This window comes from Hemiscyllium ocellatum, chromosome 11, assembly GCF_020745735.1.
Source record: "Hemiscyllium ocellatum isolate sHemOce1 chromosome 11, sHemOce1.pat.X.cur, whole genome shotgun sequence".
Lineage (NCBI taxonomy): Eukaryota > Metazoa > Chordata > Chondrichthyes > Orectolobiformes > Hemiscylliidae > Hemiscyllium > Hemiscyllium ocellatum.
Genome location: NC_083411.1, coordinates 36,565,913 through 36,587,225, shown reverse-complemented (window position 1 = coordinate 36,587,225; position 21,313 = coordinate 36,565,913). Strand labels below are relative to the sequence as shown.

The 21,313-nt window shown below is 39.8% G+C and overlaps 1 protein-coding gene across 2 annotated transcripts in view; it reads right to left on the bottom strand.

Annotated features, from left to right (window-relative positions):
- The window catches only part of LOC132820169 (uncharacterized protein C8orf48 homolog), a 104,448-nt gene extending 87,431 nt beyond the window's left edge, over positions 1–17,017 (bottom strand). For both annotated transcript variants that reach the window (XM_060832127.1, XM_060832128.1), the window contains exons 1-2: positions 16,833–17,017; positions 13,026–13,320 (exon numbers count right to left, since the gene is read on the bottom strand). In XM_060832127.1, coding sequence (XP_060688110.1) covers positions 13,026–13,302 — 277 coding nt within the window. In that variant the 5' untranslated portion in view covers positions 13,303–13,320; positions 16,833–17,017. The remainder of the gene's footprint in view (positions 1–13,025; positions 13,321–16,832) is intronic.
- Positions 17,018–21,313: the final 4,296 nt, after the last annotated feature.

The following is a 21,313-nucleotide window of genomic DNA, read 5'->3' as shown; positions in this document are numbered from 1 at the left end:
TGCCCGGACCAACCAACCCAACCACCCCGTGGCTCAACACTTTAACTCTCCCTCCCACTCCACCGAGGCCATGCAGGTCCTTGGACTCCTCCATCGGCAGAACATAACAACACGACGGCTGGAGGAGGAGCGCCTCATCTTCCGCCTGGGAACCCTCCAACCACAAGGAATGAACTCAGATTTCTCCAGTTTCCTCATTTCCCCTCCCCCCACCTTGTCTCAGTCGGTTCCCTCAACTCAGCACCACCCTCCTAACCTGCAATCTTCTTCCTGACCTCTCCGCCCCCACCCCACTCCAACCTATCACCCTCACCTTGACCTCCTTCCACCTATCACATCTCCATCGCCCCTCCTCCCTACCTTTTATCTTAGCCTGCCTGGCACATTCTCCTCATTCCTGATGAAGGGCTCTGGCCCGAAACGTCGAATTTCCTGTTCCTTGGATGCTGCCTAACCTGCTGTGCTTTAACCAGCAACACATTTTCAGCTGCAGCTACAATATGACTTGTCAACTTTTATATTCAATGTCCTGACCAATGAAGACAAGCATGCTATATATCATTGTTACTACTTTATCCATTTGTGTTGCTCCTTAGGGTCCTCTCATTTATTGCATACTTTCCTCTTGCATTTGACCTCCCTTGCATCACCTCACACATGTCCAGAATAAACTCTATCTGCATTTCTCTGCCAAATTTCCAACTGATCTATATCCCGCTGTATCCTTTGATAACCTTTCTCAATAAACACAACTCCACCAAATTTTGTTTTATCTGCAAACTTACATGTTCATAGAACTCTGGCAAACTATTCAAACACAATTTAGCCTTCATAAAACGTTGACTCTGAAGAATTGCGTTTTGACTTTCCAAATATTCTGTTATTAATTCCTTAATAATAGATTCTAATGAATTTCCCAGTGCCAGGCTTTAAACTAACTAATCTATACTTTCATACTTTCTGTCTCCTTTCCTTTTTTGAATAAAAGTGTTATATTAGCATTTTCTAATCCACTAGAATCTTCTCACATCTAAGGAATTTTAGAATATTATAATTAACAGTTGTACATCTTCAATCCTGCAGAATAATCCTCCAATATTCATTTCAGCTACTCTCTTCCCTTTTATATACTTTTAGAAGCTTTTTCTACTGTTTTATATTTTGTGCTAGTTTTCTTTTGTAATTCCATATAATAGAACAGAATTCCTACATTGCAGATGGAGGTCATTTAGCCCATGAAGTTCACCCCAACCCTTCAAAGAGCATCTCATCCAGACCCAGCCCACACCCTATCACATTAACTCCACATTTCTCATGGCTAACCCACCAAACCTGCATATCCCTGGACTTTATGGGGCAATTTAGCATGGCCAATCCACTTTGCCTGCACATCTTTGGACCATGGGAGGAAACTGGAGCACAAGCAAAAACCCATGCAGACATGGGAGAATAAGCAAACTTCACACCAACAGTCACCCAAGGCTGGAATCGAACATAGGTGCCTGATGCTATAAGGCAGCAGTGCTAACCACTGAGCCACTGTGCCATTTATCTTTGCTCTTTTTATGACTTTTTAAAAAACTCTTTGTTGATCTTTAAAAAGTCTCCCAATCGTTTAGCCTACCACTGGCCTTTGCAATATCATATGCCTTAGTTTTTGTCTTTATTGTTACTTTTAACTTCCTTGCTGAGCCATGGATGATTTCCACCCACCTTATAACTTTCTTTCTTCCCTGGAATATATTTTAGTTGGGAGTATTTGAATATCTCCTTAAACATCTGCCACTGCTCATCAACTATGCTACCTTTTAGGCGAAAGTGAGGTCTGCAGATGCTGGAAATTACAGTCAAGATTAGAGTGGTGCTGGAAGAATACAGCAGGCCAGGCAGCATCTGAGAAGCAGGAAAATTGACGTTTCGGGCAGGAGCCCTTCATCAGGAATGGGCTATACTACCTTTTAGTCTTCCTGACAAGTCCACTAAGGCCAAATCTGTCCTCATACCAATTTAATTACCTTATTTTATTCTAGAATGCCAGTATGAGGCTCTAGTTTCTCATCCGCAAACTGAATTTTGAATTTGAGCATGCCTAGATCACTCTTCCTTACAAGATCCTTTACAATGAGAGCATTAAGTAATCTCACCTCATTTTGCACAATACTAAATGCAGACTAGCCTGTTCCCTTGTTTAGTTTCCCAACATGTTGCTCCAAGAAACAATCTCTAATACATTCAATGAACCCTCCTTCAAAGCTACCAATTTGATTAAATCAATCAATATGCATATGAAAATCACCCATGATTATTGTTGTATCTTGTTTACATGCTCCAGTATTTCCTGACTTACAATGTGTCCCACTGGAGAACTACTGTTTAGAGACTAAAAGGTATACACCGCTACTGCTCTGTACCGGTTATGGAGGGAACGAGTGTTAAAGGAATTGTATGGGGTTCCATTCAAGCAACTGCTTTGTCTTGTGTGATGTTATGCTTCTTGTTCTTGGAGCTGCACCTTTCCAGATAATTGAAGGATCCTCCATTACATTCCTGACCTATGTCTTTTATGTGATGAACAGGACCTTATGATGATGGAAGGTAATTGATGAAGCAGTGGCGGATGAGTAGACCTAGTATACAACCCTGAGGAATCCTGGCAGTGTTATCATTGGGCTGTGAATATAAGTTTCCATAGCCAACAACCATCTCTCTTTGTGCCATTTATGATTCTAACCAGTGCAGGTGTTCAAAAAATAGAGTACTCTTAAAGGACACATTTGTTATTTGTCAAAAAAGACAGCCATGGATGAGAGGTAAGAGTCAATATTGAACTCATCAAAAAGGCAAACGGGAAAAGATGCAAAGAACAGCCTGGGGTGACAAAGCAGGTTGTGAGATCTATAAAAATGATAATATGTAAAGAAACATAACAGAAACAAATCTTTACAATTATATGTGGCAAAAGAATGCATTCAGAAGCAACATGGTCCCCTTGAAAACTGATCATTTGCGTTGTCAATGAAAATAAAGAAATGGTGGTCAGGGTGAGCAATTTCTGTAGATCAATATGAATAACAGATATGTGATACACAGCCAAAGCCAATTATTACTGAATTAGGGACAGTGTCTCAACTGAATTAGCATACACAAGATAACAATAGTAGAGAAATTAATGTGAGTGTGAGTACAGAGTCACTAGAAAGTGATAAAACAGGAACACAGGATTTCCATCTCAGATTTTTAAAAGAAGAAGATGAGAACATTGTAGATGCTCTTATTATGGTCTTCCAAAATTCTCTCATGCCTTTAGATTGAAAAATTGTCTCTACACTTCTACTATTTAAGAAAGGTGATAGGAGAAAACCAGGAAATTATAGACGAGTTGCCTAATATCTACAGTCAGAAAATTGTCAAAATCTACAATTAAGAATAGGGTGACTGAACAATTGAAACCTTCCAGCTGATCAGAATAAGTCAGAAAGGGGAAAATATTAATTTTAATATTTTCACAATAAATTAAAATTCAGAATAAAATTAAAATTGTTCAAAAGTTCCAATTATCTGTGCTTTTTCATCTTCTGAACCCATACTGAACAACATAAAGTTCCCTCAATGACTCTAAGTTTAACTGGAAGAGATGAATAAAAAGAGGAGAAAAGGCATAGAAAGTACTTAAAATATTTAATACATTCTTATTTGGTTAGAGTTTTAATTTCATTAAATCAATAATATCTTTCAAAATCTGTAAAGGGAAGGCCATTGCTGGTGAATCTGAGTGAAGATTTTGAAGAGGTCACTAAAGCATTAGGCAAGGGAAATGTATTTGGATGTTATTTATATGGGCTTCCACAAACAGGTGATATAATCTCTCATAAAAGACAATGCTGTAAAGGTAAAACTCATGGAACTGAAGACAAAATCATTGATCTGAATAGGGAATTGGATAAGAAATAGGAGATAAGGAGCAGGGATAACGGGCAAGTTCTTTAAATGGCAGGATGCGGATAGCAGGATCCATTGTATGGCCTCAACTGTTCATCATATTTATTAGCAAGTTAGATGATGGGATAAAAAGCCACATTTCCTAATGAAACAAGGATAGATACATGGTAAATAATGTAGATGAAAGAATAACATTACAAACAGTTATTGATAGCTTAAGTAAGTAGACAAAATTGTGATAAATAGATTTTAGTGTAGGGCAATTTAAGGGCATCCACTTTGGAAGTAAAACAGATAGCAGAGGGGAATGGGAAAGCCAGAAACAATGAAGGTCCAAAAAGAGTCATAATGTAGTATAAAGATCATAAAAATGCCATGAACAGGTTAAAAAAGAACCAAAAAAATTATCTAAAGACATGCTAGCCTTTATAGGACAGAATGCAAGGGAAGAATTGAATTATATACAGCCCTGCTGAATCCACAGTTGAAGTACTGTGAGCAGTTCTGGGCAATCCTCCTCAGGAAAGATATGTTGGTCTTGGAAGGAGTGCAGCATTTACCAGAAATATTTATGGATTCCAAGAGTTCCATCATGAAGGGAGAGTAAACAAATTAGGTACATTCCCTGGAACTTAGATTTATTGAAGTTTTCAAGATATTAAGATGAAGAAATAGGGTGGAAAGTTATTTCAGTAGTTGAGAAGAGTAGGATTATGAGCACATCCTGAAAATGAATGCCAAAGCTTCTCTTTTCATCAGTGGAATGAGAAAACACTTATTCATGCAAAGGGGAGTATAAGCTTGAAATTCACTTTTGCAAATGGCATTGGATCCTAGAAAAGTTTTTACATTTGAAATTGAGATATATAAATTTCTTTTTCTTATTAAGAGATATGGGGCAAAGGCAGAACATGAAGTCCGGTTGCAGACCAGTCATGATTTGTCTGAGCCACTCTAGGAGCTGAATGAACTGCTCTCGATCCTGTATGCCGAAGGTGAAGTTAGATAAAACTGAGGGCGAAGGGAATGGAAGTATATGCAGAAACGTTCAGATAAAATAAGCCGAGAACAGGTTCATGTTAGTTATGGCTATTAATATTGACTTGAATGTGAATAGTGAAGGTACAATTAGTAAATTTGCAAATAACATGAACATTGGTGATGTTGTTGATAGTGAGGTGGATAGTCTCAGTCTATGGTCTGATATTGATCAACTAAAAAATTAGGCAGGGCAATGGCAGATGGAATTTAATCCTGTTAAATGCTAGGTATTACATTTTGGGAAGTCTCCTTAGGGAAGGATATCCACAATGAATGGTAGGTTCCTAGGGAGTACTGAGGAACAAAGGAACCTTGGTGTAAAAGTCTATGGACCCCTGAAGGGGTCAACACATGGAGATGGAGTGTTGAAGAAGGCATGTGTGATGCTTGCCTTCATTATCCAGGGCATAGTAAAAAGAGGAGGGTACTGCTGTTACAAATTTATAAGACATTGGTTACGTCACACAATCAAAGGACCGTGATTGCACTGGACAGGGTGCACAGGAGATTCATCAGGATATTGCCTGGGATGAAAAGTCTCAGTTGTGAGGAGAGTTTGGGAATAGGCTGGGTTTACTAGAGCAGAGGAGGCTAATAGGGAATTTGATTAAGTTATATAAAATAATGCGAGGGGCAGACACAGTAGATCATCAGAATTATTTCCAATGACAAACATGTCTAAGACCAGACGGCAGAAGTTTAAGGTGAGGAGTAAGTGGTTTAGTGGAGATTTCTCAAAATATGGACTGGGCTGCCTGAAAAACTGGTGGAGGCAGGTACCCTCGCAACATTGAAAAAGCATCTGGATGAGCAAGGGCATAGCAGGCTATGGACCAAGTGCAGGTAAATGGGATTTGGGTACTTTGCTGTCTGTTGGTTGGCAGACATGGTGGGCCAAAGGACCTGTTTCTATGCTGTTTGACTCTCTAACAAAGAATTAATCAGTCCATAGCTGACACTGGATGCAGTATCATGAAAGAGTACATCAAATAATCACTAAGAAGTAGTGCTTAAAACAGAAAGTGCTGGAGAAACTCAGGAGTTCAGGCAGAATCTGAGTCCAGTATGACTCTTCTTCAGAATTACATCCAGGACCCTCTGAAAATGTCCCTTAAAGTCAGAAAAGTTAAATGGTTCTGACTCATGTAAGCTTAATGGTTATGCAGGAAAACTTGGAGGATTTAATGTATACACTAACTCCTCAGTGATTTCAGGCTGAACTTTACCAAAATTCCGCTAAGTGTATAATTTCAGGGAGCTTCATGGAGAGTTTTTCTCCATGAACTCTAGCATGTTATCTCATGTAATTTCACCTCAGTATTGGTAAGCACCAGACCTCTATGTTGCAGCTCTCACACTAATATTCACCAGCGCCACAGGCATACTCACCACTGCTGGGACCTTCAGGGATCCCCACTGCCAGAGTCATTCACTGCCAGTCACTAACAGCTCTTCACAGCACACATGCAGGAGGGAAACAACAAACAAAAGCTTCTGAGGGCAATTACAAGACACTTCCATGGAATAATAATCTCACATTCATCAGTGTATTGCTACTTTACATCATCACCTGACTGATCAACTGTCATTGTAACCACAGCTACATGGATAAGCTAGACAAGCAACCTGCCCTCAGTGCCATACCACATTAGAGCCCTGTCTGAAGGATTGCTACACACTCTTTGACACCCAGTGTATAATAACATGCTAGCATTGTACAATGGGAGACTATCATATGTTGGAAAACCTTCAAACAGTTGAATATGTTAACTGTTGCTGTTGTTTAATAAAAAATTAGGAAAAAAAACAAACCAAAAAAGACTGCAATAAAGCAAAGAATTACAGATGCTGGGACTCAAACAAAATCAAGAAATTGCTGGAGAAATTCAGCAGGTCTGGCAACATCTAGGCAAAGTTAACATAACAAGAAGGCAAAGTTAACACAACAAGTTCAGTGACCCTTCTTCAGAACAGGTCTTCAGCTCTGAAGAAAGGTCACCAGACTGAATATGTTGACTCTGCTCTCTCTTCACCAATGCTGCCAGACCTAGAGTTTCTTCAGCAATTTTTATTTTCATTTTTAAAAAACCTGCACTTGCATCTGAGTATAAAGAGGTGCTGCTTGCGTTTCAAACACAACAAATAGACAGTCAATGAATGAACACTTCAACAAGGCATATCTATTGGAAGCAGGTGACAATTAAATCTGCACCCAATACAGCATGTTCCATCATGCCCAACATGATGGAGCTACTCAACATATTCTTCCTCCTTGCTATTGTCCTCCCAGATTTTCACATGCCCTCTTTGCCTGCTCCAGTTGTGCTGGGCATAGCAAGCAGGGATTATGTGGTTCATATACACACACAGAATGATAGAATGATACAGGCATCAGAACTTCATCTTGAAGAGGCCTATTGTTTGCTTCAGGATTGTGCTATTTACAATCAGCTCATAAGATCTGGTCACAGAAGGTGGTCCTCATCCCCATAACCATCCTTGTATTACACCACCCCTTGACAGTCCTCAACTCGCAAGGACATAGGCATCATACAGCTCCTAGGCAACGAGTACAGGTTTTGGTATTGATGATCATGGGACACTTGTACATTGATGGATTGGAAGCCTTTTCTATTGATAAAGTCAGGACATTGTGATACAGTGCTCTCAGCACAGCATGTGCACAGTCTATAATGTAAATATTGCACTGGGGGAGAAAAGCCAGCTATGTTGCCAAAGCCTACTTCCTAGACTGCAGCACTGACTTCATCATGGAGGACAGAGATAAAGTGGATGACTGGACTCAAATTGCTTTTGTAACTGCCTTGATACATGTGTGAGTACAGGATTGAGAGATCGCACACAGCTCCCCAGTGAGTAACTGGGAACAGCCAGAGCTGACACCTTCTGCCACCAGCAAGGCCACCCCACCAGATTTCACACCACACACCGCTGACCTAAAGGTGTCGCACCTTTTGCCAGGCCCAACACTGTTCCCTCAACCTGACCACTCAATCTACCCCAACATTCAGCCACTTATCTACCAACCTACCCCTTTTCCCAATTAGAACCCTACCCCACTCATTAACTTGGCACCCTAACCCCTCACACACCTGACACCCTACACCCACTCCTACTTTACAAACTTGCTCTTTCGCAGGAACTGTCAAAGTCACTGGCTGAGCCGCTGTACAGAACAATGGTTAAGCCTCGGCTTGAGTACTGTGTGCAGTTCTGGTTGCAACATTACAGGAAAGATGTGATTGCACTGGAGTGGGTGCACAGGAGATTCACCAGGATGTTGCTTGCATGGAGCATTTTAACTATGAGAGAGACAGGATAGGTAGCAAATGTTAGGAGGGGACCTATTATGTGTATAAGATTATGATCGGCCTGGATAAGGTGGATAGAAAGCAGCTGTACCCCTTAGTCAAAGGATTAGTAATGAGGAGGCATAATTTTAAATATGAAAGGCAAGAGGTTCAGAGGGGATTTAAGGAAAACTCTTTTTCACCCAGATGGTGGGTTGGTAGAGACAAAAAAATCTCACAACCTTTAAAAAAAACTTGGTTGAGCACTTGAAACTTCATAACATTCAAGGCTATAGCCCAAGTGTTGGAAAGTGGGATTAGTGTAGACAGGGTCTCTTCTGTGTTATATGACTCTATGACTTTATGAGTCTACCAAAGATCAATGCACACGTACTGTTGCAGAAAGGGATACGGCTTCAATAATGATCCTCTTCCATGCTGGCTGTGAGGATTCCTAGACAGATTTCTCATGTTTAGTAATGAGGCTCCTGCACCATACTATATTTTACATTCAGATTAAATCTCGGCACAACATCATGGGCCAAAGAGCCTGTTCTGTGCTGTACTTTTCTATGTTCTATGTTCAATGTACAGGAATTTCCAGAGTAGAAGTAATCTACATGTTTACTTTCTTTTTCTGCTTCAGGGTCAGAAATAGAGTTCCTGGCTGTGATCGAAAATTTCTAGGCAAGAGTTTATACCTGGTCATATTGGTAACTGAGTAAAACAGTTAAATTTATGCTGGACCAATGGATTCATGACAATCGAAACAGTGCACTTCCCAACCTCCCAAATTCTGTTGGCTCTCTGTTTAATTGTGCAAAATTATCACAACACGCGAACCATCATAAATAAATCAGGTTTAATTTGCTAATTGCAAAATAAAAAAAGTTCCGCAGCAAAAGAAAACTAGATAAAACATTACTCTACATCACATGTAATTATTCTCCAGAGCATTACTAGGATTGTCAATACAAGTTTATTGTCCATCTGATTAACAGTAGCTTAATAATTACATTGTAATGTGCAATTGAAATGTACCGTTGGTTTTTCATTGTCATAGTCTTCACAGCACAGGAGGTGATTTAACCCTTTGTGTCTGTTCCTGCTCTCTGTGCAGCAACCATTTTCTGACTCCATCCCCATAGCAATACAAATGTATTTCCCACAACCACCAATCCAATTTGAAGTCAGTTACCATCACCACTCCAAAGCCGTTCAAAAATAATGAATTCCAGGACATCATCCCTGGTTGTGCAAACAAAGTTCTTCCTAACATTCCCTTACACATTTTGCCAGAGCCTACACTCTCTGTTCCCTAATTCTTGTTGCTTCAGCATTTTTACCCATCTTACCTAAATGTGCACTCATTTTGAACACCTCTATCAAACTTTTCTCAACCTCATTTGCTCTGAAAAGAACAACCTCAGCTTTTTCAACCTTAGCTCATTCTAAAATTTTTCATCCATGGAGGGTTATCTACCGTAAAGCCTAGGAAGAATTTGTACCATATCTTACTACATTTGCCTCACTAACCACCTACACCATCTTGCGTTATCCCTCTGATCTGAATCTATTGACATTGCCATTCCTGGAACAACTTACCACTTAGCGGATATCCACTGAAAGACCAGCATCACTCGTGCCTGTTTTAAAAGGCCAATGTGCACCCAGCTGAGCACTGGTTTTCTAAAGCTGCCATGCTCGGTGATGGACATATAGTCTACAAATTTCAGAGAGGAGAAAGACGATATCACGAGTCTCTGATGCCATAAGGTGTCATGAGGCTCTGGTTGAGGATGTCATGCAGAGGAGGAGGGGTGTCTACAATATAGTTAGAAACTCACTTTTCCACTTGGCAGATGCGCGAGAGGTGCTGTGAGTTGCTCCTTGTGTCAAGATAGGCCAAGCCAAATTTCTTACACAATTCTGTTACAAATCTCACGGTAGCCCATGCCATTCAGGCTCCTATACGATTCCACCTTCAGCTTTATGGGTATTATATGAAGGTATTCCAAAGGTTGCTCAAATGGTTAAATTTTGTCACAGTATGTGTGGAAGGAGTTCAAGGTAAGGTCACATGGCTGTAGTAGTGATTGATAATTTGATGGTAAAATAGACACTTTCTGAAGGTGACAGTGAATAACAGGTTTTATTAGATGTCTAAAAGCCTGAACTCAAAAAGGTTCATGAGCGAAGACATGGTGAAGGACACCTGGAACATATTAGCATGTAAATATTCGGATATCATTCTGTATAATTTAGTATAGAAAACTCAGACAAAGAAATGCCCCTTTGCTATGTTTTAAGACAGTTATACTCACTAGAGTAAGATACATTAGTACTTAAATTAAAGACTTGGACCTCGAAATTGCCCATATAACATCTGTTTTTCAGGCACTTAAAGGCCTGCTAATCGTTCAATATGCTGTGCAGTAAGTTCATGTCCATTAATAATTGCCAAGTACACTTTCACCATACCAAAGCTGACAAAACAATTGACCTTAGGGTTCATGCTCATAAAGGCCTTAGGCTGTTTGCATATTCAAGTTAGTGGCTTGACATTTGTTTGACTCTGCCTCAGTAAAATTGGGTTGCATTGAATGCAGCTGGCATTGAGCCACATGTGTTTCAAAAACCCAAGTCACACGTCTGTGGCAAATGTAATGACCTGATACCAATCTATTTTGTTCAATCGGGGATATAAGCTTTGGTGACTGAGTTAAATTGACCTTGAGAAGGTTTTTTACAAGATACCTTCCTGAACTTCAAGAGTCCGTTTGGTTTAGATACATCCACAATTTTTAGGGAAGGAGTTCCAGGATTTTGACTGAGCAACAGTAAAGAAGAGGATTTCCACATCAAGATAATGAGTGGCTTGGAAAGAAAGTTTCAGATGATGCCATCATGTGCCACAGTGCCCTTGTTCTTTGAGCAGTCATGGGATTGAGAAGTTCTGTCAAGGAGGTCGAGGTGAATTTCTGCCCTGCATCTTCTGATGTTATAGGGAGCTGGAAAAAGCACAGCAGGTGTCCTGATAAAAGATCCTGACCTGAAAAGTCGACTCTCCTGCTCCTCTGATGCTACTTGACCTGCTGTGCTTTTTCCAGCTCCACGTTTTATCAACTCTGACTTCCCAGCATCTGCAGTCCTCACTATCTCCATCTGCTGATGTTTACTGTTATCACTGTGTGTCAGTGATGAAGGGAGTGAATGTTCCGTGGACACAGTGTCAATCAAGCAGGCTTCTTTGGCTTGGGCAGTATCAAGTTTCTTAAGTGTTATGGAAGCTGCACTCAAACAGGCAAGTGGGGAGTATTCTATTATACTCTTGACATGTGCCTTGTTGATGGTGGACTGGCTGAAACATTGGTAGTGGTCAATTTGCTTGTCTGATTCTGTAATAGAACCAGGAGGACTAGTTTTTTTTTAAAGTGTCTGATATGACACTGTGCTCAAAGAACTGAAGACAAACCAGTAACCTCCTTAGAAAATTGGCTAAGAGATAGAAGAGACAAAATCAAGGTCATGGGTAGATAATGTAATGGACAGGCTGTGACTAGCTATAACCCAAATTATCTGTGTTGGAGCAGCAACCATTCACTGTATTTATTAATGACATAAATGATGGAATATAAAGACGCATAGTTGTCAATGACATGGTGCTGATCTCGTAGCTCTACTGAAGAGCCTGCAAAACAGTTATACTTGGTGATCGCTGAGCAAACTCATCTGTAAAGGTCCCAATACCAACTGCTTGTGTTTAGTAATGCCAGGACATGACTGAAAGCCAATTTGAACATTTCAGGTCTTCTTTTTCTTCAAAATTGATCTCTGCAGAAAAAACTTCTCATTTTTTACTTTAATTAATGCATATGTGTTGGGGCAGGAGTTAATTAGAAGGGTAAATATTTGTACAATAAAGATAAAACAAATAACTGTGGATGCTGGAGGTCTGAAATGAAACCAGAAATTGCTGGAGGAATTGAGCAAGTCAGGCGGCATGTATGGGCTGAAAGCAGAGTCGATGTTTCGGGTCTGCTGACTCTTCATTGAATCACCAGGAAGTATTCAAACTTTTCTATTTGATACTGTGTTAATCTATTTTGCGTTTTTAGTGAATAACTCAGTTTGTAAAAACATCAATTTTGTTGTTTATTAAAGAAATCTGGTTGATGGATTTCTTGAGATAGATAAAATAAAAAACTGGTCAGATCAGTAAATGGTAAAGCATTTCAATTTATGTTGTGACTAGTGTGTTGTGGGAGTAGGGAGTGACAGTGCATTCCTTCAACATTGTTCATAACACTAAAAACTGGAGCCAGATCTTTCAGAAGTGAAATTAGATAATATTTCTTTATACAAAGGAGGTAGAAAATTGGAAATATTTTCTACAAACATTTGATTAAATTAGTATAAATATAATTTTTTATAAATATGATTTAATATAAATAGATAAATATAAAACGGAGATTTTTATTAAGTAAAAGTTTGAAGAGACATGGGACAAACACTAGAAAACTATTAACTTACTGGTCAGTCATGATCTCAGGGAATGGTGGGGCAGGCTCAGAGTTGAAAGGCTGACTCCTGCCCTTACCTGTTTTTTAACCCAGTCTCTGCATGACTTGCTGGTCAAGAAATGGGGATAAAATCAACGAGAAAAAACATCAAGATACCAAATGAGCTAGCCCAGAAACATATTTTAAGAAACAATCCATTATTCTATCTCACCTTGTTTGATATTTGGAGGTGAAAGAGATTCCATTTCAGATTCGATTGTGGTGGCTTCTGATTCTGTTTTTGATTCAAATTCCTCATCAAAGGGATGATAAGACTCAAACGACTGACTGTAGGATTGACCACTCTCATTTTCATCAGTACAGGATGTAAAGGATTCATCAGTATATTTCACCATATTGCTACTGCAGCTGTGACAAGGTACACAGGAATCATCTTCAGGATAGCTGATCACAAACTGGCCTTCACTGGTTTCTATTACATTTGCCATGGGTAATGAGAGAAGCAACTGAAACAAAACAAATAAAAATGATATATAAAAGTGATCATAATGCAGCTTCCCTAACAGTCTGCTTGTTAGAAGCAAAATCTCCTGCAGCTGTAAGCACTAATGCATACAATTGCATGTGGGTCTAAGAAGGGCCCTTGTGGCACAATAGTAACATCCTTACCCCTGGACTGAGACACCCAGGTTCAAGTCCCACATTCTCCAAAGGTGTGTAACAACATTACTGAACAGGTTGATTAGAAAAATGGGCGAATAAAGAAATACAAACAGGTCAAGAGAGCTCTTGTGTTGCATTTGTCGTGCTTAGAAGCTTGGCTTCACTTTCCATCTGCTCCCGAGGTCAGTAATAACATTACTCAACAGGTTGATTAGAAAATAGACAGACAGGCACAATCAGTAACATATGCTGATCTCAGATGGAACGTTAGGAACGTTTCTCTCCATTCCCTAGCCTAATAAGAAAAAGGGAAAAAATCAGTCTGAGTCTACCTTCCCCAGTGATTCCTGTTGGAAAATGCATTGTCAAAGAAGGACAGGATCAGATTCAGCTGTCACTTCCTGCGGTTAAACCATCTGCTAACATTCCCCACCTCAGCCCATCCACAAAGAATGATCACTTCAACAAACCAACAAAACTGAAGTATATAAGGACTGCTTATTTGGTCTAAAGGTACTGGCCAGGACATCAATCACACAGAACCTGAATATTGTTCGACTAAATGTGATACAGTTTTATTAAACTCTAAGCAACAGCACATACAATGATACCGCTTATAGCTATGGTCTCTCTCAGAAGATAAATCCATTGAAGATCTCCCAACACATCTTTCGAACAACTCACCAGATTGTTCTACCCGCTCTAACAATGAGTCATTTTCAAAGTCCTTTTTTTGTATGATTTTCTTGTTATAACATATTATATACTTTTGGCCTGTTTAATTAACCTTAGTTATACTACCGTCCTATTCAAAGGTATATTCTCTGAGCCTCAAATCCAAGGCTACATTTGAATCAACACAGGCAGTTGTTTGGCTTATTATCTCTAACAACTTTGTCAATCTCAACTTCTGGAATGGAGGAAGCTTTTTTTATGGTCATACAAACAATGTTACCACAATTCTATCAGAGTTCCAGCATTGTTTAAAAATCACTTTTCAGACTTTAGCAAGTCTGTGTCTTGACTAAATGTCTATCTTGCCTTCAGGTTTCCAAACCCACAATACAGTTCTTCAGTCTGATTACTAGTTTCTCCTTTAATAGTCTATTCCACTCCTAAGAGACAAACTCACCACATAGGAGTCATCAACAACCACCTTATAATCATTCGTAAGAAAAAAATACATGATTCAAAATAATTAACACCTCAGCAGATAATGCATTGACTTATGGAGGTTTTACATGCTAGCGAGAGTATATGCATGAGTATCGACTTATAAGTACAGCACCCAGTGGATAAAGGGGGATCTAAGTGAGAAGCTTAGTTCAGAATAGGTTCACTTCACCATGTAAAAAAACATGAATTGCCTTCCATTTCCATTATGCTACATTAGTTGACCTGACCTGTACTAACAACTAAAATAATGTACAGGGGATTTTATACATTGGCAGGAGCAGGAAAGAGGGCATATGAACTGAATGAAGTAAGGAGATGCAAAATTTCAATTTTATTCTTGATTGGGATGTAGAGATAAAGACAGTGACACATTTGCAGTGTGTGGCACCACAAGTGGGACCTTGTAACATATTTGCATACCATGACTACTCAGAAGTGTAAACCGTTTTTGCATAAAAATCTTACATTCAAGACAAAGTCAGCAATGCATGAAAAAATGATCACACTTGTCTTTTTGAGCACATTTGTTTACAGGTAACACAGCTGTGACTGACATCAGTGGTTTTCCTTGTTAAGTTCTATGGTGTAAGGGAGGAGAGTGGGAGAGTGGCAGCTTACCTGAGGCTTAGTACAGGCAAGTGTGAGCATAAGGTGGAAGTGTGTAGAGTGGGATCAGAGCCTTGGAGCTCTCCTCTCCACCAAGACCTGGGAGGTCCCTATCAGCAAATCAGGATTCCGACTTGCCTCTGTCGGCCATCTGAGTGCAATCGTTCCCACACGGGAACTGTGAAGGGCAATTGCTGGCTTGTAGCATTGAACTGGTGCACAGCTGGGATTTAAATACATGCTGAAAGCAGGAAACCAGAAGGTCTTGGCTGTGACAAGTACTTGGGCTGCTACATGAAAATGAGAACAGAGTGGTGGGTGGGGAGTGGCATGGTTCATCATGAGGTGAACAGTTTAAAAGAGGGTGTGAGAATATTCATTGGAGTTCATTGGGAGAAAGCCTCCATACTGAATCTGATGCATAGCGCACTTTTGGAACAAAAATCAGTCTGGGTGTCCTTTACAATGCAGAGAAGGAGGGCCAGCAGAGTCTGCAATTCCAGCATGACCCGCAGAGTGAGAAGTATAATAGGAGGTAGCCACATGAACATTCAATAAAGAGTGAACAAAAAGACTCATGCCTATTGCTTTCAGAATAAAATAATCCTTAATTTTCTGTGACCATCAGCGTGTGCCAATACATTTAACTCTCGAGTTCAGCTAACCTCAACGAATAACAATCATGAACTTATAACTAACATGAGAAAAGTATGATGTGAATTATTTATGTGAGATTTAAATCTGAGAGAGCATTCATGCCACTTTTGTACCTTCGAGTCTGATCTTAAGGACAGTGGACTTAGGCAGAAAAATCTTGGCCATAATGCAGGGCCTCTCTGTTTAAGCAAAAGGTTCTTTTATATCCAACTCAAGTTTCAGAATTCAGCAATGAAAAACATGTAACCTGTGCATGCAGTTGGCATTTAGATTTTAACTGTAATCATTTACAAATCAGCAAAATGCAGAAAGTGGTGAAGACTTCTAGCCATTATATGCATTTATTTGCTACTATAGGATATAAACACACCTATAGTAGCAAATAAAAACATTGCCTTGAGTATCTGCTCTTGATCTCAATGTAACATTCTGAATGGAGGTGTGTGTATGTCAGGTGAGATCAGGTTTAGCTTGATAACCATCACAATCAAATGATAAAAATTGAAATTGGGAAAATTATCCTTAAAAACTAACATGAAAATCAGTTGGAGTCATTTAATAAGTCATCACTGTCAGCTAGATGCTATACATATAAGAATCAGGGTAAAATGGCAGGAAAAATTGCAGCACTATTTCACTCACTCAATCTCCACAGGAGCATGAGTGTGTCGGATTAATCCAACTGTTCACAAGAGAACAGAGAACTGTTAAATATACAGCTTAACAAAGCAATTTAACTCTGGTACAATAGGCCTGGAGAGTACAGTTGAAAATACATGTTTGTTCTTTAACTCCATGAAGTAAGTGCTTTCTCTCACAAAAACCGAGTTAAATCATTCCTGCCTCCATTTTACTTCCTCAAATCTCTGCAGACTGAAAGCGTCGTCTTGGTAACAGGCATGTAATCTCTTCTCACCTTTCAGTTTTAGTGAACTGCGACCCTTGGGCTTTCAGAGACATTTAGTAGTTTCCTTCATGTTCAATGGGAGATTATGTACTGTGCTCTGTTTCTACAGTTCACTCAGGTCCCTGAGAACAGAAAGCTAAATAATAAATAACTGAGTTCCTGTGAGCTGTTGGACTTCCTCCCCAACCTCACACTACTGCATAGTTCTAAAAGGAACTGGAATATTCCATTCCAAATGTGTTCCAAGGGGAGAAATCTCCCCAGAGTTTTAACTAAGGTATTTTATTTTGCAAATAAGTTAAATAAAGATCTACTGGATATAGACGTCACTCATAATTACTTACTGTTAACACAGACTTCTAATTTAAATTTACAGCTTTCCTACTGTCTGAATAGATTTTTTTTTCCCTTTACCGTATCAAGGCATGGGAGAAGCTTAAGACTCCCACATGACTCTCTGTCAATTAATCTATCCACTTATCACTCTCTAGAGTTAGCTGTGGCTCCAAGATTTTCCTTGCTACTTATTTTAAGTGTAGCAATAAGTTTATTCATGCTTATTTCATTGGAATGTATGTTGAAATAGTTCAGCTCATTTTCGTCTTAGAACTTGGCTGAACAATAAATAACTGCCCGTGGTTGCCGGAATAATAATTTTGGCGAGAAATGACTTTTGTGATTTTTTTCTTTCTCTTGTGCTTTAAGCCAATATTGCTACCTGCACATTGACGTATAGGTCTGTATCTAGACTGGAGCCTCAAACTTCTTTCCTGGGTAGGTATGGAGAATCAGGAAAAGACTCAGCTCCGTGAACCCATCTTTAAAAATCACCAACATAAAACAAGGAACTGTAGATGCTGGAAATCTGAAACAAAAATAGAAATTACTGGAGAAACTCAGCAGGTCTGGAAGCGTCTATGGAAAGAGAATGCAGAATTAATGTTTCAGGTGCAAATGTGTTGCTGGTCAAAGCACAGCAGGCCAGGCAGCATCTCAGGAATAGAGAATTCGACGTTTCGAGCATAAGCCCTTCATCAGGAATGACCCTTAATCAAAACTGAAGGGTCTGAAGACATTCTGATGAAGTGCCACTGATTCAGAACATTAGCTCTACTTTCTCTCCATGCAGGTGCAGCCAGACTTGCTGAGTTTCTCCAGCAATTCCTTTTTTAAAAAGAAATTGCCAACTGCATTTATGATTTTTGGTTCAAGGGCAGGGGCTGGATTGGAAATTGGTTATTTAAGTAGAAACATTAAAATATAAAATAACCTTCCTGCACTCCGTCCCTCATTACCCTTGTTCATGGTGCTCATCAATCCCAACCTATGCTGCTGTACCTATTTAGGATGGCATTCATATCCTTATGCTACCCTATGCTCATCTCCCATGGCCCCTGATGCCCTCATCCAAATCTAGCCATCTCCTATGGTCCCTCATACCCTGTATGCTCCTAAAATTTCCAATGGCCCTTTATTGTCTACTCAGTGCTGAATCACATTCCCCACACTCACTTTTGGACAGCACCCTGATTTGATAAAAAGGTCTTCTGATAATGTCAATGTTGCAAAAAACACACTCAGTATTGATACAAAAGCGTTGAAATGCTTTAACACATCATTTCTGAAAACAAACATTTTACCTAAGTGCTCAAGGTTTTATAAAAATAAATATTTCACTCAAATGATCGGTCTTTTATGTTAACAAACAATTTTATTCAATAAACAGTTTGAGCTATTCATCAATAAACACCCCATACTGGAAACTAGTTTTGCAGCACAAATCCCACAATGCTCCTATGTCAGCAGGAACCCTAAACTTAGTGCTATTTACTTTTTATATTGATGCTTTTTTTGGACAATATCTTGACAACTTTGCCAGTCCCAATAAGTTTATGGGCTGTGTTTCCCCATTTTTTTGGCTGTGTTATTTTCAGAGAGTTTGATGCCATAACCTGTGAGGACTTTTTAAAATCAATCTTCTGCTGCTCACCCCATTAATTCTACATCTGGGCTCTGTGATGCCCTTCTCATTAGTCATGCAGTAGCAAAGACACAAATGCTCACCACCTGTGCCATTGACATCATAGCAAAGCCCAGACTCAAACCCCTTCAATGTAAGCCTAAAACTGGTCTTCTTTTTCATTTTTGTCAACAAGATGTTACAGAAAGGCAAGCAGGCATCCCACTTCACAGCACTTCACTGGAGGTGCCGGAAGATGAGGTGCCGGAAGATGAGGTGCCGGAGGGAAGGGTCATCTTCTTCCATGTGAACACTTAAAGGAGACCATGGCACCAGACACAGCCAGCCTGGACCCAGATGGCAGCCTGAATCAATGCCATTTCACACACCAAAGGAAATGCCCAGCAATGCCAGAAGAATGGTTGGCAAAAATAAGTGACACCACTTTGTCTCTGCTTTCTCAAACTCACTTTAACTACCATTGCACAGCAAGAGCAACAAGGTTAATGCTGTACAATTCTCAACATTATGCTCAGCATCTCCAGTCACCAGTCTTACCTTTTACTTACTCTTCATGCCCTCCGCACATCCAACACCTCATCACCTCTGCTGCTTGCTCACCACTATTAACCACTCTTCTACTTCCATTTACTCAAACCCTCCTTTTGACTCATTTCAGGAGAAGATGTCTCATAACTGGGCAGAGAGGCCAAGATGGATCGTGGGTGGCCAATATTCAGCTCTTCAGCCTAAAATTAGGTCAAAATTATTGAGATGGCTGGAGAGAACAGAGACTCTTCAGAAGGGGAGATCAAGCCCCACCTTGAGACAACCCAATAAGCTTTATTATACTATGCTGCTCTCCCATTATTATCAGTATTCACTTATTCTTAACATGTTCAAGCTTCTAACCCCATTGAATAACTCATGCCCTTTCTTCACCTAGGCAACTGCCAGTGGCATCCAAAACAGGCAACTCCTCAACCCATCAGCTCCTCCTTCACTTCTGCAGAAGAAGCGACAGATGTCACATGAGATGCATTAGCAACTCTCTCCTGGATATTTTATTAGCTGAGACTTTCACCTCAGTGTGCACTCTTTCTGGGTTTGAGGTAGCAGTGCTAACTACTGAGCCACTGTGCTGCCACTATTCATATACCCATCCAGATGCCTTTTAAATGTTGTAATTGTACCAGCCTCCACCACTTCCTCTGACAGCTCATTCCATAAACACACCGACATCTGTGTGAAAAAGTTGCCCCTCAGGTCCTTTTTCAATCTTTCCCCTCTCACTTTAAATCTAGTTTTTGACTCCCCTACCCTGGGAAAAAGACTTTGGCTATTCATCCTAGCCATCCCTCTCATGTCTGTATAAACCTCTATATAACCTCTATAAAATTTTCAACTTTACCTTATCCAGTTATCAGCTCCCATTAGGAGGCTGTGTCATGAGCAATAAGTCAGGAGTAGGTCCACCTTATCTCTTGACTTCAAAGAAACTTCAATTTATATTAGATTTAAAGTGTATTTGCTGCTTTTCTCATCTAGTTTGTCTGTTGGCTATGCCCTTCATTTAAAACATCAGCTTAGACAGCAAAAAGTCTCACTCAGCCAGATCCATCTGTGCCGCAACAGAAATATACAGCTGTTCCCAAGTACAAATGAAATTAACTACTTTTTCATTCTGAACCTTTCCTCATTTCTGGGAAATCACGTGAATAACCTAAATTATTTAGCAAAGTATGACCATCTGCCATTTTATGACTCTTACCTTTTAATTTGCCTTTGTCTACATAACGGATTTGGAGGAAACTGTAGCTGGTCTCCTTAGTAAGTTTGAGAACAATACAAAGATTGCTGGGGTTGTGGATTACGAGGAGTATTGTCAGAGGATACAGTAAGATATAAATCAGTTGGAGGCATGGGCAGAATATGGAAGACAGAGTTTAATCCAGACAAATGTGAAATGATGCATTTTGGAAGATCAAGTATCAGTGGAAATTATACTGTGATTGGCAGGACCCTTAAGAATATTGATTTGCAGTGGAATTTGGGTGTACAGGCCCACAAACCACTGAAGGTGACAGTGTAAGTAGATAAGATAGTTAAACAAGGCCTATAGCATGCGTCCTGTCATTGGAAGGGGCTTTGAGTATAAGGATAGGTAAGGTATGTTCATTGCAATTTTATAGAACTTTAGTTAGGCTACAGTAGGAATACTACGTATAGTTCTGGTCACCACACTGCCAGAAACATGTGGATGCTTGGAGAGGGTACAGAAAAGGTTTATCAGGATGTTGTCTGTTGTAGGGGATTTTAGCTATGAAGAAAGGTTGGATAGACTGAACTTGTTTTCACTGGAACACTGGAGGTTGATGGGTGCCCTGACAGAAATTCATAACATTGTGAATGGCATGGATAGAGTGGGAAGTATGTGGCTTTTTCCCAGTGTGGAGGGGTCAATGATTAATGGGCACAGGTTCAAGGTGCAGGGGGAAATATTTAAAGAGATGTGCGAGGCATGTTTTTC